At 40.8% G+C, this 23,167-nt stretch overlaps 2 protein-coding genes across 3 annotated transcripts; one reads left to right on the forward strand and one right to left on the reverse strand.

The window, feature by feature from the left end:
* Window positions 1-71: 71 nt before the first annotated feature.
* LOC121192666 (UAP56-interacting factor-like) lies at window positions 72-4,485 on the reverse strand. Of its 2 annotated transcripts, none has more exons than XM_041054442.1 (9): window positions 4,286-4,485; window positions 3,985-4,125; window positions 3,700-3,863; window positions 2,043-2,191; window positions 1,585-1,657; window positions 1,345-1,400; window positions 1,154-1,228; window positions 790-916; window positions 72-639 (listed from the first exon to the last, which is right to left on the reverse strand). In XM_041054442.1, exons 1-9 carry the CDS (start codon window positions 4,356-4,358, stop codon window positions 538-540), a joined length of 960 nt encoding a protein of 319 aa, XP_040910376.1. In that variant the 5' UTR covers window positions 4,359-4,485; the 3' UTR covers window positions 72-537. The 2 variants fall into 2 exon arrangements, with proteins under 2 accessions (XP_040910376.1, XP_040910375.1); XM_041054441.1 differs by having other exon boundaries at window positions 3,700-3,866; window positions 4,286-4,484.
* Window positions 4,486-4,546: 61 nt separating this feature from the next.
* LOC121192665 (CPD photolyase) lies at window positions 4,547-9,846 on the forward strand. Its single transcript, XM_041054440.1, has 10 exons — window positions 4,547-4,750; window positions 4,988-5,361; window positions 5,465-5,613; window positions 5,795-5,977; window positions 6,240-6,398; window positions 7,000-7,198; window positions 8,219-8,371; window positions 8,601-8,722; window positions 8,850-9,009; window positions 9,116-9,846. The coding sequence occupies exons 1-10, from the start codon at window positions 4,728-4,730 to the stop codon at window positions 9,262-9,264; spliced, it is 1,671 nt and encodes a 556-aa protein (XP_040910374.1). The 5' UTR covers window positions 4,547-4,727; the 3' UTR covers window positions 9,265-9,846.
* Window positions 9,847-23,167: the final 13,321 nt, after the last annotated feature.

Genomic DNA, 23,167 nt, shown 5'->3' on the forward strand with positions numbered 1-23,167 from the left:
AGATGGAGATTTGAAACATGTTCAGCATCAGTGCGCTGAAGACTGACATGAAGCTACAGTTTACAAATATATCAAATCTTTAAAGAGAAATTTATTTGAAGAAACATTACAAAACAATTCTCCAAAAAGGTGTCGAGAACATACCTGCCACCCTAGCAAATACACAGCGGTCCTATCAGTCTTCATAATAGTGTTAACAGCTCCAAGTCCGGGGGCGGGGCGGGGGGGGCTCTTTCCTTCCCAGTACAGGACATCCACAATACAAACAGCTGCATACAATGATATGGACAATGAATGGGAACTTATTTTAAACTATTTCTTCCACTGACACTTGCACACTCGAGTTCTCACAGTTGAGCAGTTGTGCACCTTGTACTCATTTGTCCCACAGTTGCCCTCCCTCCCATTATTAAAGTCAGTCAGTGGGTCAGCACTGTCCCATCCATTAAAAAGGTGGGGATCACCATGTGGGTGACAAAGGAGCTTCTGAGTATTACTCGTCACTGTCTTTTTAATTGTTTTTTTTTTTTTGGCCAGCTAACCCACAGTAACGAATCGGCTGCCTTTACTGCTTTGTGCTGTGGTGGTGCGCCGATCTTTCAGGATGCGGAATCGTTCATTCAATGTCATTGATGTTTGCTGTGGAAAGGAAAGTTTGAGGGTGACATGTTAACACAGTTTCTTGAGCGATATTTTTAAAGACAATGTGGAAATATGAAAACTTGCCGTTAAAGTGGCCCTGTGCCTGTGTATTCAACCATACGGTAATCTTAAGTAGCACGCTCTTACCGGTTTCCCAACACTGTTGATGTCAAACTGCAGAGGCACTCCTTTTGGTATTTTCTTCTCCACGGTTTCCACCTTGACAGGAGCTGAGCTGGCAGTTGGGGGATGCAGGGTCCAAGCAGTGGGAGGCCTATGAAGAAGTCACAGAGAGTCACTTTTTTTTTTTTTTTTAACCTGAAGGCATCTTGTATGTGATATTTGGTTTGAAGGTCACTATAAACATGTAAAATCCCACCTATGTGTAATACAAAGTACCAGTATAATGTTACACTATCGATAAAAAATGTGTTTATGGAAACGTTTCCCTAAACTATGTGTAAAACCAGTGTGTAAAGATTCTGCAGAGTTTGTGCAGAGCAATACTTACTCAGGCTGAGTCCTGGCTGTGGGGTTGTCAATTGAAACAGTCAAGATTCCGCTACTGGTTGTCGATGTGCGCCACCTGGTGGACAAACAGACATGCTGTTTCATATCACCTCAGCTAACCCTTAGATGGTAATTTTAGGCCCCAATGTTTTATCAAAAATATAGGCATTTTAACAGCCTATGGATACTCACTGACGAGTTCTGACTGGAGGAGAGCGAGGGCTTGGCTTTTGCACCTGGGTCTGTACCTGTAACGGACATGAAGAATAAAGTGGTGCATTAACACTTGGATTTAGTCTAGAGGTAAGTTTAAGCCTTTAAATGCCGAGATAAACAGGTACAACTACAAATACTAACATAAAATTCACATTCACATTAATCTACAAATATATTTAACAACTGCCCATAAATCCGTACATAAACATCATGTACCTTGAGTCCCCTACGAAAAAGAAATGTGGCCTGGCGTGCTTCCCTCTGAGTCTGCTGGACAGGTGGCAGTGGTCTGCATGAGTGGAACCAAAAAAAACAAAAACAAAACAAAACAGCATGGAAATACTGCTCAGTCACTGCAGGTTTATCAAAGTATGATCTATGAACTGTACAGTTACACATAAGGTAGCTCCATCTTCACTCCTCTATGCCTGTTTGAAATCTACTAAAACTACTTCCTAGATTCCACCTCTTAAAACTGAATCTTGTGTTTAATAAAATGAAAAAAATTAATAAATAAACAGCCGGGGTTCTTTCATCACTCCCACAATTCAGTATGTATTAGCAGAGAACTATACATTACTATACAGATTCAGAGAACAAATAAAGTTATCTGAATCTGAATTAACGCAAGTGCACCATAGGATTGCACATTAATGGTTATAAGGTGTTCTCACCGTCGTCGCAGTTGAAATGGCCTCCTGACTGGTGTTACGTTCGGGCCTCTCTGTGGATCGGGCTGCCTGTACGGCCGCCTCTGAACCTCCGGCTTCCTGTACTGGGCCTCGCTACGTTGAATGAAAGGCCTTGTTTTCTGTCTTGTTTTCTGAAAAGGGAGGTGCAGTGGAAAGTCTTTAATATACTGTAGATATAACCAAAGGCAAAACTTTTGCAAAGCTAGACTGCATCTACAAATATACAGCAGGAGAAGATACTTGTTGAGTTAGTTTAAAATCAGAAATTTTCTTTTTTCTTTTTGTTATTTTACCAGTTCAATGACTGAGCATTAAAACTTGTGGTCACAACACCCCCACGTGAATTCCCTTCTTTATAAAGCCTATTTTTCATATGTTCAAAAAACAAAATGACAAAACAAAATATGCACTAACCTGAATCTATGAATTATTGTCTGATATTAAGTGCAATTCAGCTTGATGCTTAAAAACTTAAAATGAGGAGAGACAGAGGATGAAAGTCACTTCACTGAGAGGCTGAGAAATTTTGAAATAGTTAGAATTTAAGGATAACAGTGATAAGAATGAGAAAAAATAAATGAATTCCCAAGAGGGATAACATAACTCCACCTTAGGTGAGGAAAACTCAGCTTTAACAATGGTTCACTAAAAATTTAGCAGAAAAAGACAGACAAATAAGGATGTTGTCAGGGTTCAAAGCGCCGATCACATCTACTGGCAAACAAAACTCAAAGTTTCTAAGATGGTCTGAAGGGGGCGACGGCAGGGGCAGCTAATGAAGCGAGTTTGCCGTTCCTGGACTCCAGACAGCAGCTGCTGTCAGTTGCCAGGCGACAGGATGTGGAGAAAACTCTGCCTGTGGGCGTGAAGAGGGTCAGGTAGAGCCAGGTCATTAAAGCAGGAGGACTACAGTCTTTCAGAGTGCTTCCTTTTAGACTTGGCAAGCAAGAGGGGCTTTGGTTACTAAGGTAACAAATAGTGATGCACAAGTTTTTCCTAAAGTATTTGTGATCTGTCTTTTTTTAATCCTACTTTGTCAGCAAGTGCAGGTACAGTGACTTGCAAGGAGTTGATCAAGCTTCAGCCAAAATATCAGCATCCTAAGTTTCACTGTAGACTCAATATTCAATGCTTAATCTTTAGTACTCGTTCTTCTTGTTTTCCTAGTTACATATTTTTAGTTCAACTAAAATAGTGGGAATGAGTTAAGAGCGTCATAGGTTATTTCTCTGTTACACTTTGTATTCAAAAGACAGTGACTCAGCGACCACACTGCGAGACTAAACATTCCAACTGAACGATAGATAAGTTGACTCAGACGCTGCTTTAGAAAGTTGTAACGCTGTACACAGCCTCTTCAGCAGGATGCAAAGGTTACACTAACAGCTTGAAGAAGGCTGTTAGCTCTTTATATAGTTTCTCAACATGTTTGCCCTCTAATACAAACACCTTATACCAACAGCAATGATTCCTGGATGCCCTGAGCAGCAGATGTTTTTACTTATTCGATTTACATTATGTTACAATCCCACAATAACATCCGTACATAAGTATTAGTTTCGTTAACAATCTACAATAGGCCAATATCAAAGGCTACTATCAGTGGCTTGGGTATACGCCGTAATATGTCAGACATTACCTGGTTGATTGCTGCTCTGTTGAGTGTCCCGGCTCGTTTAAGAAGGGCGGCTGGCCTCCTGGCTGCCAGTCCTGTGATAACCCCCTGACCCCGTCGCCGACCCGGTAGGGGGGGGACCCTTCTGTTTCTTAATTTAGGCGCTCCTCCTCGAGGTATGCCACCTCCTGCTGGAGATAATATTAGCAATATCATACATGTACAAATTAAGATAAACAGAAGCAAAGGTTACCAGTGAGGCAAACAGCAGCAGAGAAAACCCTGACTGACACACACACACACACACACCTCTCTGGACTGGTCCAGCAGTCCGCGGTGAAACCCCCTTTCCTTGGGTTAAACGGCCTTTCTTCTTGACTGGTCGGCGGTTCACGGTGGCCTGTCTCCTTTTTAGCTGCTGCTCTTTTTTGTTCAACCGAATGATGTCATCTGTTAAATTTATCACAAGAGCAATGATAAACAAGGACGCCTGGGCGTTCAAATGAGATTTATTTAGCTAGCTACTGACACACTCCCACCAAGTAGCGTTAGCTAACATTAGCTAGTACTCTATTTTGGTAACCTCAACGCTAGCTACTGAGGACCTTACCTAATGACATGTCGACTTTATCGGGAACCGCTGGCCTTCTCCCCCGAGCTGCTGTAAACCCGCCTTTGTTCATACTTTTAAAACACGACAAAACAATCCCGAGTGCAGAGAGAAATACAATAGTAAGAGCAAACCGTGCTCACTGTTCGTCCCTTTTGAGGCTACGCTACAACGCGAACCTTCTCCTAACGTAAACGGCGTCGCGCATGCCCGGTAAAGACGCCCATTTGCATTGTGGGGAGTGTAGTTCAATGTAAGGGAAGCAACGTGTTACAAAACCTAAACACAACACGGTCATGTAACTGGTTGCATAAGAGGAAATACGGGAGCAGCGTATGTGTGACATAACGACAGTCATTCTTTCTGTCGTTTGTTTCGTTTAACGTCAGATTTCTTCATCCAGTTGTGCTGTGGCAGATTTACCTCAGGCCCCATCCACTGCATGCTTCTCTGCATTTGGAGGATGTAAGTTATTCAAAGCGATGGTCATTTGAATGAGGAGCTTCTCTAGTATCGTCGAGCTGTTGGCTGTTTTCTTTCATTTGGCGTTTGGCTAATGTGTGTATTTGATGTTTGTATTTTATCCTCGTAATTGAATTTTGCGCTTGTTTTCTTTTTAAATTTGCAGTTTCCGTGTTTGTTTCGGAAACAGGCGCGTAGTTAGGTTGAGTTTTTCACCGTTTTCACTGTGGTTTCCTGCAGCTCATCGTTTTCCTCTGCACCAAAGCGACTCTTGAAGCTTGGTATCCACAGCAATCAGAGGCCCATCCCAACTCTTTCCCTTTTGATCAAGTCATTCACCAGTGAAACCATCATGTCAGACAAGAAGCGCAAGGCAGCATCTGCTCCTGCTGGTAAAGAGCCCAGCCCCAAGCAGCAGAAGTTGGCTCCCGTTAAGGAGGAGAAGAAGGCGAGAGCTGCGGGCTGGCTGCAAGACCTTGTGAAGCAGCAGAGGCCAGAGAAGAAGGAGATGAAGTTAAACAAAAAGCGCCTGCGTTTTGTATCGGACACTGAAAAGATAAAGCAGGGCTCAGAAGGTGTCCTGTACTGGATGTCAAGGGACCAGAGAGTACAAGGTAAACACCCAACACAGCCCTCTGGAGGCAATAGGAGTCCTTTTCTCGGCTTGCTTTTTTCCATGTCACTAAATGGCAACATATGTGTTTTCTGTGTTTTTAGATAACTGGGCACTGATCCAAGCGCAGCGGCTTGCCATGAAGGAGAACCTTCCTCTGCACATCTGTGTGTGCCTGTTTGTCCAAAAATCAGAACTGTCCACACAGAGACATTACAGCTTTATGCTGAAAGGTCTAGAAGAAGTTGCAAAGGTACCAACTTTATGATATTTTTGAATGCACTAATTACAGCCATAAATTCCAGCAGTGCATTAGTCCCTTTGTTGATATTGTTTGATTGACAGGGAAGTCATACATTACAGTACATATCGTATATTCAAATGATTATCAACTCTATCAGGCTTAACTTTCTTATTCTACCCTTTTAAAACAGGAATGTAAAACCTTAAACATCCAGTTCCACTTGCTCCATGGTACAGCGGGGGAAGTTCTCCCTGGCTTTGTATCTGACCGCAGCCTGGGGGCAGTAGTGACTGACTTTACCCCTCTCAGAGAGCCACTACAGTGGCTGGAGGACGTCAAAAAAAAGCTTTCAAAGGACATTCCCCTCATACAGGTAAAAACTCGCTCTCATTGAGGTGATATATATAGGTAGAGGTTGCTGATGGGATGCTCTGCATTTTTTAAATTTTCTTTGAGATATTTTTTTTCCACTGCCTTTCTCTAATAGTGTTTCTTACTGCATTTATTGTCCTTATTGCACTGTTTCACAAAGAAATACACATGAAAAACAACATAATTCACCTTTATTTTGGTCTATGTCGCTGTTTCTCCATTATCTGATATATGATTTAAACTTCCCCCTTTTATTTTTGTAGGTTGATGCCCACAATATTGTTCCCTGCTGGGTGGCATCACCTAAACTTGAGTACTCGGCCAGGACGATCAGGGGAAAAATCACCAATCTTTTACCAGAGTTCCTCACTGACTTTCCTCTGGTAGAGAAACATCCCTACACAGCTACAAGAACCGCCAAAGTAAGTGCTGCCGGAACATGAAGGGTACACTCAGATAGCTGTGGATAAAAGTAAATATGCTGTTATAAGGTGGAAGAGAAGTCAAGAATGTATGTTTTTATGTCACATTCAAGAACTTTTGGCTCAGTTAAGACTAGTCAAAAACAATTTGTCTTTTTCAGAAAATATTCATTGCTTTCGAAATGTTTACTAAGATCAATACATTGGGAAACTAAGCTGTCAGAGAGTTTATTGGTGGGGAGTCAGACTGCTGCAGTAAAACACTTCCTTTCAACCTTCAGCTGTCTCCTCTCCACTGCACATTATTTATTGATGAGTGAATATAAACAGTCAACTTTTTTTTGACTGCACAAAGGTTGAAAATCCTTCCCGGTGTTAGATATTAAAGCTGCAGGGTGTATGCTTTCACCGCAGTGCAGCGATTGATATTCCATTCACTGGTTTGAGCCTCGCGATAATGTGAGGTGAAAGGTTCAGAACTTTCTTTACTGCTTTTGAAGTTTGTAGTTCGCTGTAACACCACAGTGTATACTTGAGCTTACCCCTGCCAGCTGTGACCTCTGCTGAGTTTTTCCTCTTTTCTCCCATCTCCACCCCGCAGCCGATAGACTGGGACAAAACCCTGGCGTCCCTGCAGGTTGATAAAGCAGTAGGAGAGACGGAGTGGGCTAAACCAGGCACCAAAGCAGGGATGGCCATGTTGGAGTCCTTCATTGATGTACGCCTTAAACTGTTCGGCACCCAACGCAACGACCCAAATGCTGCTGCCCTCAGCCAGCTCTCCCCCTGGATTCGCTTCGGTTAGTTTTACCATGAAAAAAAATAGTAACCATGTATTAGTTTTATCAACTTACTCATTTCTCACGTCTTTCTTTTACACTTAAACACCTAAACAACTGTTGTTCCTTATTTGAGCTTTGATGTCTGTTTAAAATCATAGAATCACTGGTCAGCTCACATTTACTTGCCTTTTCTGGAGCCACATTAAGATCTTCAGCCGCAACAGTCAGGGTGTTGGACCAGGTCATAGTACAATAACTGCTGATCTGGATGACAATGTTAACTCAGTTGATAAAAAGCAACACTGACATTCAGTAAACTACAACGTTATTTTTTTGACAATTCTGCTTAGAGCTGGTTCAAGTCAGCTGGGTAGAGCTCAGAGTGTTGCTGCTGATGGTTTAAAATCAAGTCCTTAACTTGTTAATAGAAGGATCGATATTAGTGCCCCTGCCGTTGACTCCATAGATAAATAATGTCATCTTGTATGCCAGCAGCCTCACTGCCAACCAGGATGCCAGCAGGTTACAAAATTTTTTTCTGAACTCCAATAAGACAAAATGTATGCTTCAGATCAGCATTGATGTTACTGCTCCAATCCACAAAGCAACAGAAGTACCTAGGGATTTGGTTTGAGCTTGTTTTTCTTTATAAATCAGAGAAAACATTTTAGAGTCCACCATACTATCTACACTGGATTATAACAGTATCCTTTATGCTCACGCTGCTGCCACTACCTTCAAACAATTGAACACCATTAACCACGGTGCCATTCGATTCAGCACTCAAGATATCTATCGTACTTATCTCTGAGATCCAGAAGGCATCAGCATGGTGTGTCTTCATGCACAAGTCTTTCTAAGTTAATATCCTTAGTTGAGCTCAAAGTGAAGAGCAGTGACACTCGATCACAGAAGAGGTTAGCTTTAAAAGCTCCTTGTGCCGACTCTGAACTTGGGGAAGACACTTGTTTCTACCTGGCTGCTCATTCTGTCCATTTTTAAATGCCTCTTTTCTTCTTCTCTTCTCACTGTCATCAGGCCACCTGTCAGCCCAGCGTGTGGCGCTGCAAGTTCAGCGCAGTGGGAAGAACGCAGGTCAGTCCGTCTCCTCCTTCATCGAGGAGCTGGTGGTGCGCCGGGAGCTGACTGACAACTTCTGCTTCTACAACAAGAAATATGACAGCGTGGAGGGTCAGTTGAAATCTCATTAAATTGCATCCTGCTCACTCTGTTGTTGTAATAGTCCCATAAGTGACAGATGAGTCATCCACTCACAATTTGAATTAATTTGTGTAAATTAATAATTTGTAGAGTGCTTTTGAAATGCCTCAGTTTCTTCTTTGTGTTTTGATTGTCTTTTTTTCTTTTCCTTTCTTTTCTTTTTTTAAATGCTGTCGTATTACGTGCGTGTGGCGCTCAGGTGCATATGAGTGGGCTCAGAAGACCTTGAAAGATCATGCCAAAGATAAGAGGCCGTATCTCTACACACGTGAGCAGCTGGAGAAAGCCAAGACACACGACAAACTGTGGAACGCGGCTCAGGTACAACATTCAGGCCAGGTCAGGTCTCACTGTGTCCTTTTTTATTCATGTTTTTGATGTAAACACATTTAAACACAGTCTGTGTTGTGCTTTGTGTCTTACTGCTTTTATTGCATGTCTCTGTTAGTACCAGATGGTCACTGAGGGGAAGATGCATGGTTTCTTGAGGATGTACTGGGCCAAAAAGATTCTGGAGTGGACTTCTTCACCAGAGGAGGCGCTCTCCATCGCCCTATACCTCAACGACCGCTATGAGCTGGACGGACAGGACCCTAATGGCTTTGTCGGTAAGCACAAAAATTCAATCCTCCCCATTTGAGCAAGTGTTACACTGATTCACTGCACTGTGTTTCTCACATTTTATGCCCCTCTGCTCTGTTTCCCCTCCTGTAGGTTGTATGTGGTCTATTTGTGGCATCCATGACCAGGGCTGGGCGGAGAGACCTGTTTTCGGAAAGATCCGCTACATGAACTACAAAGGCTGCACTCGGAAGTTTGACGTAGCCCGGTTTGAGCGAAAGTACTGTCCCAAGAACCTCTGAAACAAAATATTTTGACGGATGGGAATAAAATGCCTGACAGCTTACACCTCCTACACCTTTACCATAGGGAGCGTTTGTATGGCTTCCCCAGCAGTGGATTTTCTTCTTTTTCTTTGTTTTTAGCCACTTTGTTTTGTCCAAAACATTCAGTGTATTATTGCTTGATCTGTTTTTTTTTTGTTGTTGATTGTTCAGACATGTTGTTCACACATGTTGTTAACACTTGTGTGCTACTTTTATATCACTTTTTTTTTACTTTGGGCTTGTATTGTAAATTTTATTTGACTAAGAAGATGCCTTGTTTGGGGTCACAGTGTTTTAACAGCTGATCCCACTTGCTCAGTGCATTTTACTCCTTTTTCGAAAAAGTCTTCTTTTCATACCAAACTTTAAAAAAAATTTAAAAAAGTCGTAAACCATTTTCTGTCATGGTGTATTTATTCACAGTTCAACCACTCTAATTTGTTTGTAAGAGCTGAAATACAGTTTACGTTGCCTTTAACGGACTTAGATACTTTTTCACTAAAAAACATAGACCCACCCACGATCACTTAGGGTTGATCATTCTGAAATTTAACTCAGAATTAAGTATAGCCACACTTTGAAGTGTTATCTACGAGATACTGTCATAGATCAGTGACTTTCAAAATCACATAATAAAATAAGCACAGAAAAACATCTCTCACCCACACCCTGTCAACAAATCACAAAAATAATTCACACTAGAGAAAACTTTTAAATACATTTTTTTTTCATCTAAAATAAGCATCAAAACCCACAAATATGTACTACACAAGCTTGTATTTGTGGGGGACTGGGTTACAGCACAGTTGCAAATCTGATTTTACTGAGCACTGACGTACTGTAATACGTCAGTAAGCACAGAAACAAAACCACTTTCACCCAGCCTAATTAACTGCACCCTCTGTAGTGGATAAAAAATAGTCCCTTCAGGTAAAAAAAAAAAAAAAAAAAAAAAAAACACTTAACATCGTCTCGTAAAATACAATAAGAAACCTCCTCTATGCTATGGGCTCTTCTGTTGTTTACTAATTGCAGGGAGGAAGAGATATATGTGCTAATTAGCTGAAACCAGTCAGTATATGGTTGGAATTAAAACTCTAGTTTGACATTTTAATGTAATTTACAGATTTAAGGTCCTCAGCACAGTTTCCATCATACTGGTTTTGCATGCTGTTTTAAATTAAGAGTTCTCATTTAGTTGTTGATTAAAAAAAAAGCTTGGATTAAATAACAGCTGCTCTGTGAATCCTATTCAGGACAAAACCTGAGATTTGAAAAGTGTTATTTTCCTACAGGAAATAAAACTGTGCTTCATGAATCCATCACTCAGTATATAGATTGAAAAAACAATCATTACTAACTAATCTTTCCTCCTACAAGAGAAAATGTAACATGAATGGATTTTGTAGTGTTATTTGGTGTAGCCCAATGCTACTGATGTACGTTAATCTTATTCCATGTGCTCCCGTAACCACACCAACAACAGATTTATGCTTACAGTGGAGAGCAGTGTGATCATACCATCTGCCAAGGATGTCCATATTAAGATGTTTGTCCTCTAGTGCAACTGTAAGCAGATAGAGGTGTTTAGTCCAGTCCTAGGCCCACTAGAATACCAATATTTCACTTTCACACCACCCCATGAACACTGATTCATAGAGGTTATTGTAATTTAAAAGCTTTTTGTTGCTTTATGATTTACAGTAGATCATGGCACACAGAAAAGTACTTGAAGTCACAGAATGTAGTCACGGGTCACAGCTCTTTTTACACTGAGGTTTTAAGCTGCTGACATGATCATTGCATTATTTGGTTTCTGATGGAAAAATGTGCAGATGAATCTTCTAGAGTTTCACAGTTCTAAAACTAAATCAAGGTTACACACCTAAAAATAGCTCAGCTGTGTAATTTTGCTACTTGCACGGCTTGTGCAGAGTGGAACTATTCTCAGTAAAAGTGGAGTCTGTCTCTGAACCTTGTGTCATGCTGAGATTATTATTAATTATTTTTATTAATTTTCTGAGGACCACGAATATTCATTGAATAAAGGAAGAAATACTAGACAATTCCCCTGCAGGAAATCGCGAAAGTGGTGTGCTGTGCTGTCCCATTCATTGTCTGTACTGTTACTGTAAAGCAGAAACCAAAATATTTTCATGACCTTTGTAAATGAAAGAATGATAAAAGGGTGGAAGAAGAAGAAGAAGAAGAGAGGGAGCGTAGGATGGATCAAAAAGGGTCCGATTCACAGAGGGGAGAGGAATGATAAAAATGGGCTAGTATGGAAAATTACTGTAGGAAGGGAGGGTAGAGGAAGGACACAGAAAGGATGAATAGATGGGGATGGGGCACAGAGGGGTTAGGAAAGGGAGGAAAAGATGGATAAAAATGAGTAGGAGATCTTAAGAAGAGTTAGGGAGGATAACTGATTGAAGAATGTCAATAGTGTGCGTGTGTCATTTAAATAAAGCTCAATAAAATATGAACAAAATACTTTGGGTTTCTAATTACTTCACATTCAGTTATATCATGAACATACTTATTGCAGTTCAACACAGACTGACCAGAGACCGGAAATGACAGAGCATCAGCTAACAATCAGGAGAGAGCACAATAACAGCTAACACCAACCTCACAGTACAAACTGAAAATAGTAACCTTGGAAACAGCAGAATATCCCATATCATAAGAAACTAAAGTTAAAACAATAATTTGCTGTGGTTTCTTCGTTAAACATACACATAATTCAGATGCCAATACAGATTTGAAATTCATTTATAAAACCACTCACTTGGTAAAAATGCAGCTTTAAGACAGAATCAGCAACAGCCTAAATGAACAATAACTGCAGCACTATGTCATATTAGTATCATATTTTATGTGATATAGATCGACTCAGTTAGACCTTATTTACTATATAATGGAGAAGTTCTAGCTAACTGAATCCTGTTAATGACACCAAATTACTGCCAAAATGTGAGCACTAAATAAAAGACAATGCAAAGAATTAAACACTATAAAGTACAAAATTTTCTTCATCCAAGTGACAAAATTAAATGAGAAAAATACAAGAAAAGGGACAAAGAAATCATTTGACTTCAACCTGTATTTCTTTTTTTTTTCCCAACGTATCATTTCTTTAAAAAAAAAACAAAGATACCAGCATGTGTTCAGTTTCTCCAGGGTGGGGATTCAGCTGTTCAAATTCAAGTATGTCAATAGCACGTAGCTCAGTAGGAGCAAATGAATCATTATTGTTCAACCTTGTAAACTTGACACATCTCACTGCGTTCATCATCACCACTAGATGGAAAATTACGTGCATGGAGACAGTCTAAAAGGACGCAATTGGCTTCTACTGCACTTTACATCTTTTACATACTAATCATATCAACAGGTTGGCAGCTCCATGCCTTGGTCTCAGAGACAGAAAAGTCCAAATGTAAAGTAAGAAATTATTACAAAAAAACAAAAAAAACACAAAACACAAATGATCAAGCACTACAGAGTACAAAGTTTTCTTCATCCAAGTGACAAAGTTATATAAATTCACAATAACAAAAATTTAAGAAAAAGGATAACTATGAAAACAAAAGAATAAAAAAAAATATACAGATAAATATGTAAAGTTAAACAAAAAATAAATAACATGACAAGTATACAGAAAAAGTGCTAAAGGACAGAAAACTGACAACAAGGGAGCAATGTGCAACAGACAATGTAAAAGAGCATGGATAAAGAGAGTGACACCATCACTGGAAGTTCAGCCACAGATTGAGGCCTCAGTTCAGTTATAACCGAACTACAGCAGCTACAGAATGATTTAAGCAGAATTTATGATCTGCCCAAACTTCAACAGGACTTCTCACTCTGTTTCTTCAAACACTGGAACGAGGCCTTAACTGTGTCTTCGGCATGTTTTTAAAACAGTCAAAGGTTTCTCTACCATCTGTAAACATCTTTTCAGGTTTGCCTTCTGAAATGGCTGTCACTCTGCTCATGTTTATAAAGATTAGCAGACAAAGACAAAGCCTGTTATCTTTAAGACTTTCTCTTCAATTCAACCCATGACAATGACTCATTTCAAGTATGTCAATGCACGTATTCCAGTAGGAGCAAATGAATCATTATTGTTCAACCTGGTAAATTTGACACATCTCACTGCGTTCATCATCACCACTAGATGGAAAATGAAGCAAATATACCCAAACTGGGTGCAGCTTTACATTCGTTTGAGCTATGAGTCGTCTCTCTGCCAGGATTTCTTCCCTTACCCTGTCCACCACGCAATTAAAAAAAAAAGAAAAAAAAAAGAAAAAAAGGTACAAACCCACCGACACTTAAACCTGACCCAAATAACCCCATGTCGCTTGATTCTGCAGTGAATCTTGTCCACGATTGACTTTACGTATCGCTTTACAGGGGCGGGAGAAATATCCCCTGCCGGGAGGCCTCCCTCTATGCCGACGCCAAAAAAACGCAAGAATTGCAAAACTTTTCCTCACCACACCTACTTCAACCCAGACAGGTCCTACTCCAGTCTCCCCTTGGAATGAAGGAATAAAACTTGGCAGAGTGAGACGAGCCAGTGTTTGACCTCAAAGTCCAACTAACCCTCACTGTACACTAAAGCTTCTATCAAAATTTGGGTGATGATGATGGACAGCAGTCCAACTATGCTCAGGACAAAGGCTGACCAATCGATCTACATCAGACCTGCCTGTGTATCTCCACCATTTAATGATGGAAAACTTAGCAGTAATTTAACTTAACAATGCTCAAGACACAGGCTGAATACTACTTAAAAAAAAAAAGTCTTACTTTGGAGGATCCCCAATCGATCGACATCAGACCTGCCTGTGTATCTACACCATTTACTGATGGAAAACTTAGCAGTAATTTAACTTAACAATGATTTTACTCAATATCAAAAAATGTGATCACAAATGAATCTGAGATGCCAATACAGATTTTAAATGCATTCATAAAACATCATCCATGGCCTGAATAACAGCTTGAGAAAGCCAACATCACAGATGCAGTTGTGTTTCGTTTGCACTTTCCTGAGACCGTGTCCTCTTGTGGCATCACAAGTGAAGAGCTGGTAAAACTTCAGTTCCAACAGCAGAAATAATAAATGGTCACAGTCTGTGCTTAATCAGCACTTGAGCTTCACTACACAGAAGATCAGTCCATCCACTTCCTAGATGCAGCAGACTCACTTCCTGGTCATGTCCTGTAGTTTGAAGAGCAGCTTGCAGACTTGTGCGATGTGGGCTGCAGCAGTCCTTCAGAGGTGAGTTCCAGAGGTCTAGGCGGTGTCCAGGGCTTGGTGGATCAGGTCAGGTCACAACATTCCCCTTCCAGTCTTCCTTAAGGTTGGACACATGACGAACAGAGAAAAAAAATCATTAGCCATCAGTAAAAAGCAAACAGACTATAGCAAACCTTCAACATGACCTCAGATCTTACCTATGGTTGCCGCTCTCTCACTTCCTCTGACTCTGGTGTCTGCTGCTTTCACAGACTGTTGTGGAACAGTCAAGTGCATCCATCCCTGCAGGGCGGGAAGTCTGCTGGGACTCTTTGAGCTCACCTATCCATCAGTCCATTAACTCAAAACTTCATCACATTCCAATTCTGTATTGCCTGTGGAACTCCTCCTCAGCATGTTCTGCCATGGTCTTGTGATCTTTGCAAACCCTTCCACAGAGGCTCATCAGTAATTAGTAGGTCCAACGTCCTGACGTGCATGGAGACAGTCTAAATGGACGCTATTGTCTTCTACTGCACTTTACACCTTTTACAGACTAATCATATCAACAGGTTGGCAGCTCCATGCCTTGGTCTCAGAGAAAGAAAAGTCCAAATGTAAAGCAAGAAATTATTACAAAAAAAACAAAAAAAAACACAAAACACAAATGATCAAGCACTACAGAGTACAAGGTTTTCTTCATCCAAGTGACAAAGTTATAAATTCACAATAACAAAAATTTAAGAAAAAGGATAACTATGAAAACAAAAGAATAAAAAAAATATACAGATAAATATGTAAAGTTAAACAAAAAATAAATAACATGACAAGTATACAGAAAAGGTGTTAAAGGACAGAAAACTGACAACAAGGGAGCAATGTGTGCAACAGACAATGTAAAAGAGCATGGATAAAGAGAGTGACACCATCACTGGAAGTTCATCCACAGATTGAGTCCTCAGTTCAGTTATAATCGAACTACAGCAGGTATAGAATGATTTAAGCAGAATTTATGATCTGCCCAAACTTCAACAGGACTTCTCACTCTGTTTCTTCAAACACTGGAACGAGGCCTTAACTGTGTCTTCGGCATGTTTTTAAAACAGTTAAAGGTTTCTCTACCATCTGTAAACATCTTTTCAGGTTTGCCTTCTGAAATGGTTGTCACTCTGCTCATGTTTATAAAGATTAGGAGACAAAGACAAAGCTTGTTATCTTTAAGACTTTCTCTTCAATTCAACCCATGACAATGACTCATGTCAAGTATGTCAATGCAGGTATTCCAGTAGGAGCAAATGAATCATTATTGTTCAACCTGGTAAACTTGACACATCTCACTGTGTTCATCATCACCACTAGATGGAAAACGAAGCAAATATACCCAAACTGGGTGCAGCTTTACATTTGTCTGAGCTATCTGAGTCGTCTCTCTGCCAGGATTTCTTCCCTTACCCTGTCCACCACGCATTTAAAAAACAAACAAACAAACAAACAAACAAACAAACAAACAACAACCCACCAACACTTAAACCTGACCCAAATAACCCCATGTCGCTTGATTCTGCAGTGAATCTTGTCCACGATTGACCGTACGTAGCGCTTTACAGGGGTGGGAAAAATTCCCCTGCCGGGAGGCCTCCCTCTATGCCGACGCCAAAAAAAACGTAAGAATCGCAAAACTTTTCTCTCACCACACCTACTTCAACCCAGAAGGTCCTAAACCAGTCTCCCCTTGGAACGAAACTTGGCAGAGTGAGACGAGCCAGTGTTTGACCTCAAAGTCCAACTCACTGTACACTAAAGCTTCTATCAAAATTTGGGTGATGATGATGGACAGCAGTCCAACTATGCTCAGGACACAGGCTGACCAATCGATCTACATCAGACCTGCCTGTGTATCTCTACCATTTAATGATGGGAAACTTAGCAACTTACTGACCTAACAATGATTTTACTCAATAACAAAAAATGTGATCAAAAATGTATCTGAGATGCCAATACAGATTTTAAATGCATCCATAAAACATCATCCATGGGCTGAATAACTGCTTCAGAAAGCCAACATCACAGATTCAGTTGTGTTTCGTTTGCACTTTCCTGAGACCGTGTCCTCTTGTGGCATCACAAGTGAAAAGCTGGTAAAACTTCAGTTCCAACAGCAGAAATAATAAATGGTCACAGTCTGTGCTTAATCAGCACTTGAGCTTCACTACGCAGGAGATCAGTCCATCCACTTCCTAGATGCAGCAGACTCACTTCCTGGTCGTGTCCTGTAGTTTGAAGAGCAGCTTGCAGACTTGTGCGATGTGGGCTGCAGCAGTCCTTCAGAGGTGAGTTCCAGAGGTCTAGGCGGTGTCCAGGGCTTGGTGGATCAGGTCAGGTCACAACATTCCCCTTCCAGTCTTCCTTAAGGTTGGACACATGACTTGAACAGAGGAAAAAAAAATCATTAGCCATCAGTAAAAAGCAAACAGACTATAGCAAACCTTCAACATGACCTCAGATCTTACCTATGGTTGCTGCTCTCTCACTTTCTCTGACTCTGGTGTCTGCTGCTTTCACAGACTGTTGTGGAACAGTCCAGTGCATCCATCCCTGCAGGGCGGAAAGTCTGCTGGGACTCTTCAAGCTCATCTATTCATCAGTCCATTAACTCAAAACTTCATCACATTCCAGTTCTGTATTGCCTGTGGAACTCCTCAGCATGTTCTGCCGTGGTCTTGTGATCTTTGCAAACCATTCCACAGAGGCTCAGCAGTAATTAGTAGGTCCAACGTCCTGACGTGCATGGAGACAGTCTAAATGGATGCTATTGTCTTCTACTGCACTTTACACCTTTTACAGACTAATCATATGAACAGGTTGGCAGCTCCATGCCAACAAAAAATAAATAATATGACAAGTATACAGAAAAGGTGTTAAAGGACAGAAAACTGACAACAAGGGAGCAATGTGTGCAACAGACAATGTAAAAGAGCATGGATAAAGAGAGTGACACCATCACTGGAAGTTCAGCCACAGATTGAGGCCTCAGTTCAGTTATAACCGAACTACAGCAGCTACAGAATGATTTAAGCAGAATTTATGATCTGTCCAAACTTCAACAGGACTTCTCACTCTGTTTCTTCAAACACTGGAACGAGGCCTTAACTGTGTCTTCGGCATGTTTTTAAAACAGTCAAAGGTTTCTCTACCATCTGTAAACATCTTTTCAGGTTTGCCTTCTGAAATGGCTGTCACTCTGCTCACGTTTATAAAGATTAGCAGACAAAGACAAGACAAAGACAAAGCTTGTTATCTTTAAGACTTTCTCTTCAATTCAACCCATGACAATGACTCATGTCAAGTATGTCAATGCAGGTATTCCAGTAGGAGCAAATGAATCATTATTGTTCAACCTGGTAAACTTGACACATCTCACTGTGTTCATCATCACCACTAGATGGAAAATGAAGCAAATATACCCAAACTGGGTGCAGATTTACATTCGTCTGAGCTATCTGAGTCGTCTCTCTGCCAGGATTTCTTCCCTTACCCTGTCCACCACGCAATTAAAAAAAAAAACAAACAAAACAAACAACAACCCACCGACACTTAAACCTGACCCAAATAACCCCATGTCGCTTGATTCTGCAGTGAATCTTGTCCACGATTGACCGTACGTAGCGCTTTACAGGGGCGGGAAAAATTCCCCTGCCGGGAGGCCTCCCTCTATGCCGACGCCAAAAAAAACGTAAGAATCGCAAAACTTTTCCTCACCACACCTACTTCAACCCAGACAGGTCCTAAACCAGTCTCCCTTTGGAACGAAACTTGGCAGAGTGAGACGAGCCAGTGTTTGACCTCAAAGTCCAACTCACTTTGGGTGATGATGATGGACAGCAGTCCAACTATGCTCAGGACACAGGCTGACCAATTGATCTACATCAGACCTGCCTGTGTATCTCCACCATTTAATGATGGGAAACTTAGCAACTTACTGACCTAACAATGATTTTACTCAATATCAAAAAATGGGATCACAAATGTATCTCAGATGCCAATACAGATCTTGAATGCATTCATAAAACATCATCCATGGGCTGAATAACTGCTTCAGAAAGCCAACATCACAGATTCATTGGTGTTTTGTTTGCATTTTCCTGAGACTGTGTCCTCTTGTGGCATCACAAGTGAAGAGCTGGTAAAACCTCGGTTCCAACAGCAGAAATAATGGTCACAGTCTGTGCTTAATCTGCACTTGAGCTTCACTACGCAGAAGATCAGTCCATCCACTTCCTAGATGCAGCAGACTCACTTCCTGGTCATATCCTGTAGTTTGAAGAGCAGCTTGCAGACTTGTGCGACGTGGGCTGCAACAGTCCTTCAGAGGTGAGATCTAGAGATCTAGGCGGCGTCCAGGGCTTGGTGGATCAGGTCAGGTCACAACATTCCCCTTCCAGTCTTCCTTAAAGTTGGACACATGACTTGAACAGAGAAAAAAAATCATTAGCCATCAGTAAAAAGCAAACAGACTAAATCAAACCTTCAACATGACCTCAGATCTTACCTTTGGTTGCCGCTCTCTCAATTCCTCTGACTCTGGTGTCTGCTGCTTTCACAGACTGTTGTGGAACAGTCCAATGCATCCATCCCTGCAGGGTGAAAAGTCAGCTGGGACTCTTCGAGCTCATCTATCAGTCCATTAGCTCAAAACTTCATCACATTCCAGTTCTGTAGTGCCTGTGGAACTCCTCCTCAGCATGTTCTGCTGTGGTCTTGTGATCTCTCCAAACCCTTCCACAGAGGCTCAGCAGTAATTAGCAGGTCCAATGTCCTGACGTACATCGAGACAGTCTGAGAAGACACATTGTCTTCCACTGCACGTTACACCTTTTACAAACTAATCACATCAACAGGTTGACAGCTCCATGCCTTGGTCTCAGAGACAGAAAAGTCCAAATGTAAAGCAAGAAAAAAAAAAAAAAAAAAAAAAAAAAAAAAAACCAAAACAAAACAAAACAAAACAAAAAAAAAAAAAAAACAAAACAAAAAAAAAACACTAAACAAAAATTATCAGGCACTACAGAGTACAAGGTTTTCTTCATCCAAGTAACAAAGTTAAATGAATTCACAATAACAAAAAAATTAAGAAAAAGGATAACTATGAAAACAAAAGAATAAAAAAAACAAAACATACACATAAATATGTAAAGTTAAACGAAAATAACATGACAAGTGTATGAAAAGGTGCTACAGCACAACAACTGACAAAAAGGCAGCAATGTGTGCAACAGACAATGTAAAAGTGAACAGCATGGATAAAGAGAGTGACACCATCACTGGAGGTTCAGCCACATATTAAGGTCACAGTTCAGTTATAATCAAACTACAGAAGCTGCAGAATTTATGGTCTGTCCAAACTTCAACAGGTCTTCCTCAGTTTCTTCAAACACTGGAACGAGGCCTTAACTGTGTCTTCCCCTCTAGTGTTTTTGGCATGTTTTAAAAACATAGTGAAGGGTTTCTCTACCATCTGTAAACATCTTTTCAGGTGTGCCTTCTGAAATGGCTGTCACTTTGCTAAGATTTGTTTATAAAGATTAGCAGTTGTACTTTAAGTCAAAGCCTTTTATCCTTTAAACCTTTTCATCAATTCAGCCCTTGACATTGTCTCATTTCACATATTTCAATAGCACGTAGCTCAGTAGGAACAAAAAATCATTATTGTTCAACCTGGTGAACTTGACTCATGTATTAGGTTTTCACAGTGGTCACTGCGTTCATCATCACCACTAGATGGAAAATGAAGCAAATATACCCAAACTGGGTGCATTTTTACAGTAGTCCGAGCTATTGGAGTCATCTCTCTGCCAGGATTCTTTCCCTTACCCCATCCATCACGCAATTAAAAAAAAAAAGAACGAACCCACCAACACTCAAACCTGACCCAAATAACCCCACATCTCTTGATACTGCAGTGAATCTTGTCCACGATTGACCGTACGTAGCGATTTACAGGGGTGGGAAAAATTCCCCTGCCGGGAGGCCTCCCTATGTGCCGACGCCAAAAAAAACGTAAGAATCGCAAAACTTTTCCTCACTACACCTATGTCAACCCTGAAAGGTCCTACTCCAGTCTCCCCTTGGAACGAAACTTGGCAGAGTGAGACGAGCCAGTGTTTGACCTCAAAGTCCAACTCACCCTCACTGTACACTAAAGCTTCTATCAAAATTTGGGTGATGATGATGGACAGCAGTCCAACTATGCTCAGGACACAGGCTGACCAATCGATCTACATCAGACCTGCCTGTGTATCTCCCCCATTTAATGATGGGAAACTTAGCAACTTACTGACCTAACAATGATTTTACTCAATATCAAACAATGTGATCACAAATGTATCTCAGATGCCAATACAGTTCTTAAATGCATTCATAAAACATCATCCATGGGCTGAATAACTGCTTGAGAAAGCCAACATCACAGATTCAGTTGTGCTTTGTTTGCACTTTCCTGAGACCGTGTCCTCTTGTGGCATCACAAGTGAAGAGCTGGTAAAACTTCGGTTCCAACAACAGAAATAATAAATGGTCACAGGCTGAAGATCAGTCCATCCACTTCCTAGATGCAGCAGACAGAGCAGCTTGCAGACTTGTGCAATGTGGGCTGCAGCAGTCCTTCAGAGGTGAGGTCCAGGGGTCTAGGCGGTGTCCAGGGCTTGGTGGATCAGGTCAGGTCACAACATTCCCCTTCCAGTCTTCCTTAAGGTTGAACACATGACTTGAACAGAGAAAAAAAATCATTAACCATCAGTAAAAAGCAAACAGACTATAGCAAACCTTCAACATGACCTCAGATCTTACCTTTGGTTGCTGCTCTCTCACTTCCTCTGACTCTGGTGTCTGCTGCTTTCACAGTCCAGTGCATCCATCCCTGCAGGGCTGAAAGTCTGCTGGGACTCTTTGAGCTCATCTATCCATCAGTCCATTAATTCAAAACTTCATCACATTCCAGTTCTGTATTGCCTGTGGAACTCCTCCTCAGCATGTTCTGCCGTGGTCTTGTGATCTTTGCAAACCATTCCACAGAGGCTCAGCAGTAATTAGTAGGTCCAATGTCCTGACGTGCATGGAGATAGTCTGAGAGGACGCTATTGTCTTCTACTTTACACTTTACACTTTACACCTTTTACAGACTAATCAGATCAACAGGTTGACAGCTCCATGCCTTGGTCTCAGAGACAGAAAAGTCCAAATGTAAAGTAAGAAATTATTACAAAAAACAAAACGAAAAATAAAAACACAAAATACAAATGATCAAGCACTACAGAGTACAAGGTTTTCTTCATCCAAGTGACAAAGTTATATAGTTCACAATAACAAAAAATTAAGAAAAAGGATAACTATGAAAACAAAAGAATACAAAAAAAAATACAGATAAATATGTAAAGTTAAACAAAAAATAAATAATATGACAAGTATATGGGAAAGGTGCTAAAGGACAGAAAACTGACAACAAGGGAGCAATGTGTGCAACAGATCATGTAAAAGTAAAGAGCATGGATAAAGAGAGTGACACCATCACTGGAAGTTCAGCCACAGATTGAGGCCTCAGTTCAGTTATAATCGAACTACAGCAGCTACAGAATGATTTAAGCAGAATTTATGGTCTGTCAAAACTTCAACAGGTCTTCTCACTCTGTTTCTTCAAGCGTCTCCATGCTGAATAACAGCTTGAGAAAGCCAACATCACAAATCCAGCTGTGTTTCGCTTGAACTTTCCTTTTGTGGCATCACATTTAAAGAGCTGGTAAAACTTCAGTTCCAACAATAGAAATAATAAATGGTCACAGTCTGTGCTTAATCAGCACTTGAGCTTCACTACACAGAAGATCAGTCCATCCACTTCCTAGATGCAGCAGACTCACTTCCTGGTCATATCCTGTAGTTTGAAGAGCAGCTTGCAGACTTGTGGGTTGCAACAGTCCTTCAGAGGTGAGATCCAGAGATCTAGGCAGTGTCCAGGGCTTGGTGGATCAGGTCAGGTCACAACATTCCCCTTCCAGTCTTCCTTAAGGTTGGACCATGACTTGAACAGAGAAAAAAAAATAATTAGCCATCAGTAAAAAGCAAACAGACTATAGCAAACCTTCAACATGACCTCAGGTCTTACCTTTGGTTGCCGCTCTCTCACTTCCTCTGACTCTGGTGTCTGCTGCTTTCACAGTCCAGTGCATCCATCCCTGCAGGGTGGAAAGTCTGCTGGGACTCTTCAAGCTCATCTATCCATCAGTCCATAAGCTCAAAACTTCATCACATTCCAGTTCTATATTGCCTGTGGAACTCCTCCTCAGAATTTTCTGCCGTGGTTTTGTGATCTTTACAAACCCTTCCACAGAGGCTCAGCAGTAATTGCAAAGTCCAAAGACAGAAAAGTCCAAATGTAAAATAAGAAAATTAAAAAAAAAACACAAAATCAAATGATCAAGCACTACAGAGAACAAAGTTTTCTTCATGCAAGCAATAAAGTTACACAAAGTTCACAAAGAAATTTAAGAAAAAAGATGAAAAACTATGAAAACAAAATAAAAAGAAAACCCATACACATAAATATGTAAAGTCAAACAAAATAAATAGCATAAA

The sequence above is a fragment of the Toxotes jaculatrix genome, chromosome 14 (genome assembly GCF_017976425.1).
Source record: "Toxotes jaculatrix isolate fToxJac2 chromosome 14, fToxJac2.pri, whole genome shotgun sequence".
Classification (NCBI taxonomy): domain Eukaryota; kingdom Metazoa; phylum Chordata; class Actinopteri; family Toxotidae; genus Toxotes; species Toxotes jaculatrix.

Coding starts and splice junctions, on each gene's coding strand:
- LOC121192665 (XM_041054440.1), top strand. CDS start 4,728: ATGCTTCTCTGCATTTGGAGGAT. Junction 5,614..5,794: donor GTCTAGAAGAAGTTGCAAAG/GTACCAACTTTA, acceptor CTTTTAAAACAG/GAATGTAAAACCTTAAACAT. Junction 9,010..9,115: donor GGACCCTAATGGCTTTGTCG/GTAAGCACAAAA, acceptor CCCCTCCTGTAG/GTTGTATGTGGTCTATTTGT.
- LOC121192666 (XM_041054441.1), bottom strand. CDS start 4,358: ATGAACAAAGGCGGGTTTACAGCAGCTCGGGGGAGAAGGCCAGCGGTT. Junction 2,192..3,699: donor ACAGAGCAGCAATCAACCAG/GTAATGTCTGAC, acceptor CTCCCTTTTCAG/AAAACAAGACAGAAAACAAG. Junction 640..789: donor TCAACAGTGTTGGGAAACCG/GTAAGAGCGTGC, acceptor TCCTTTCCACAG/CAAACATCAATGACATTGAA.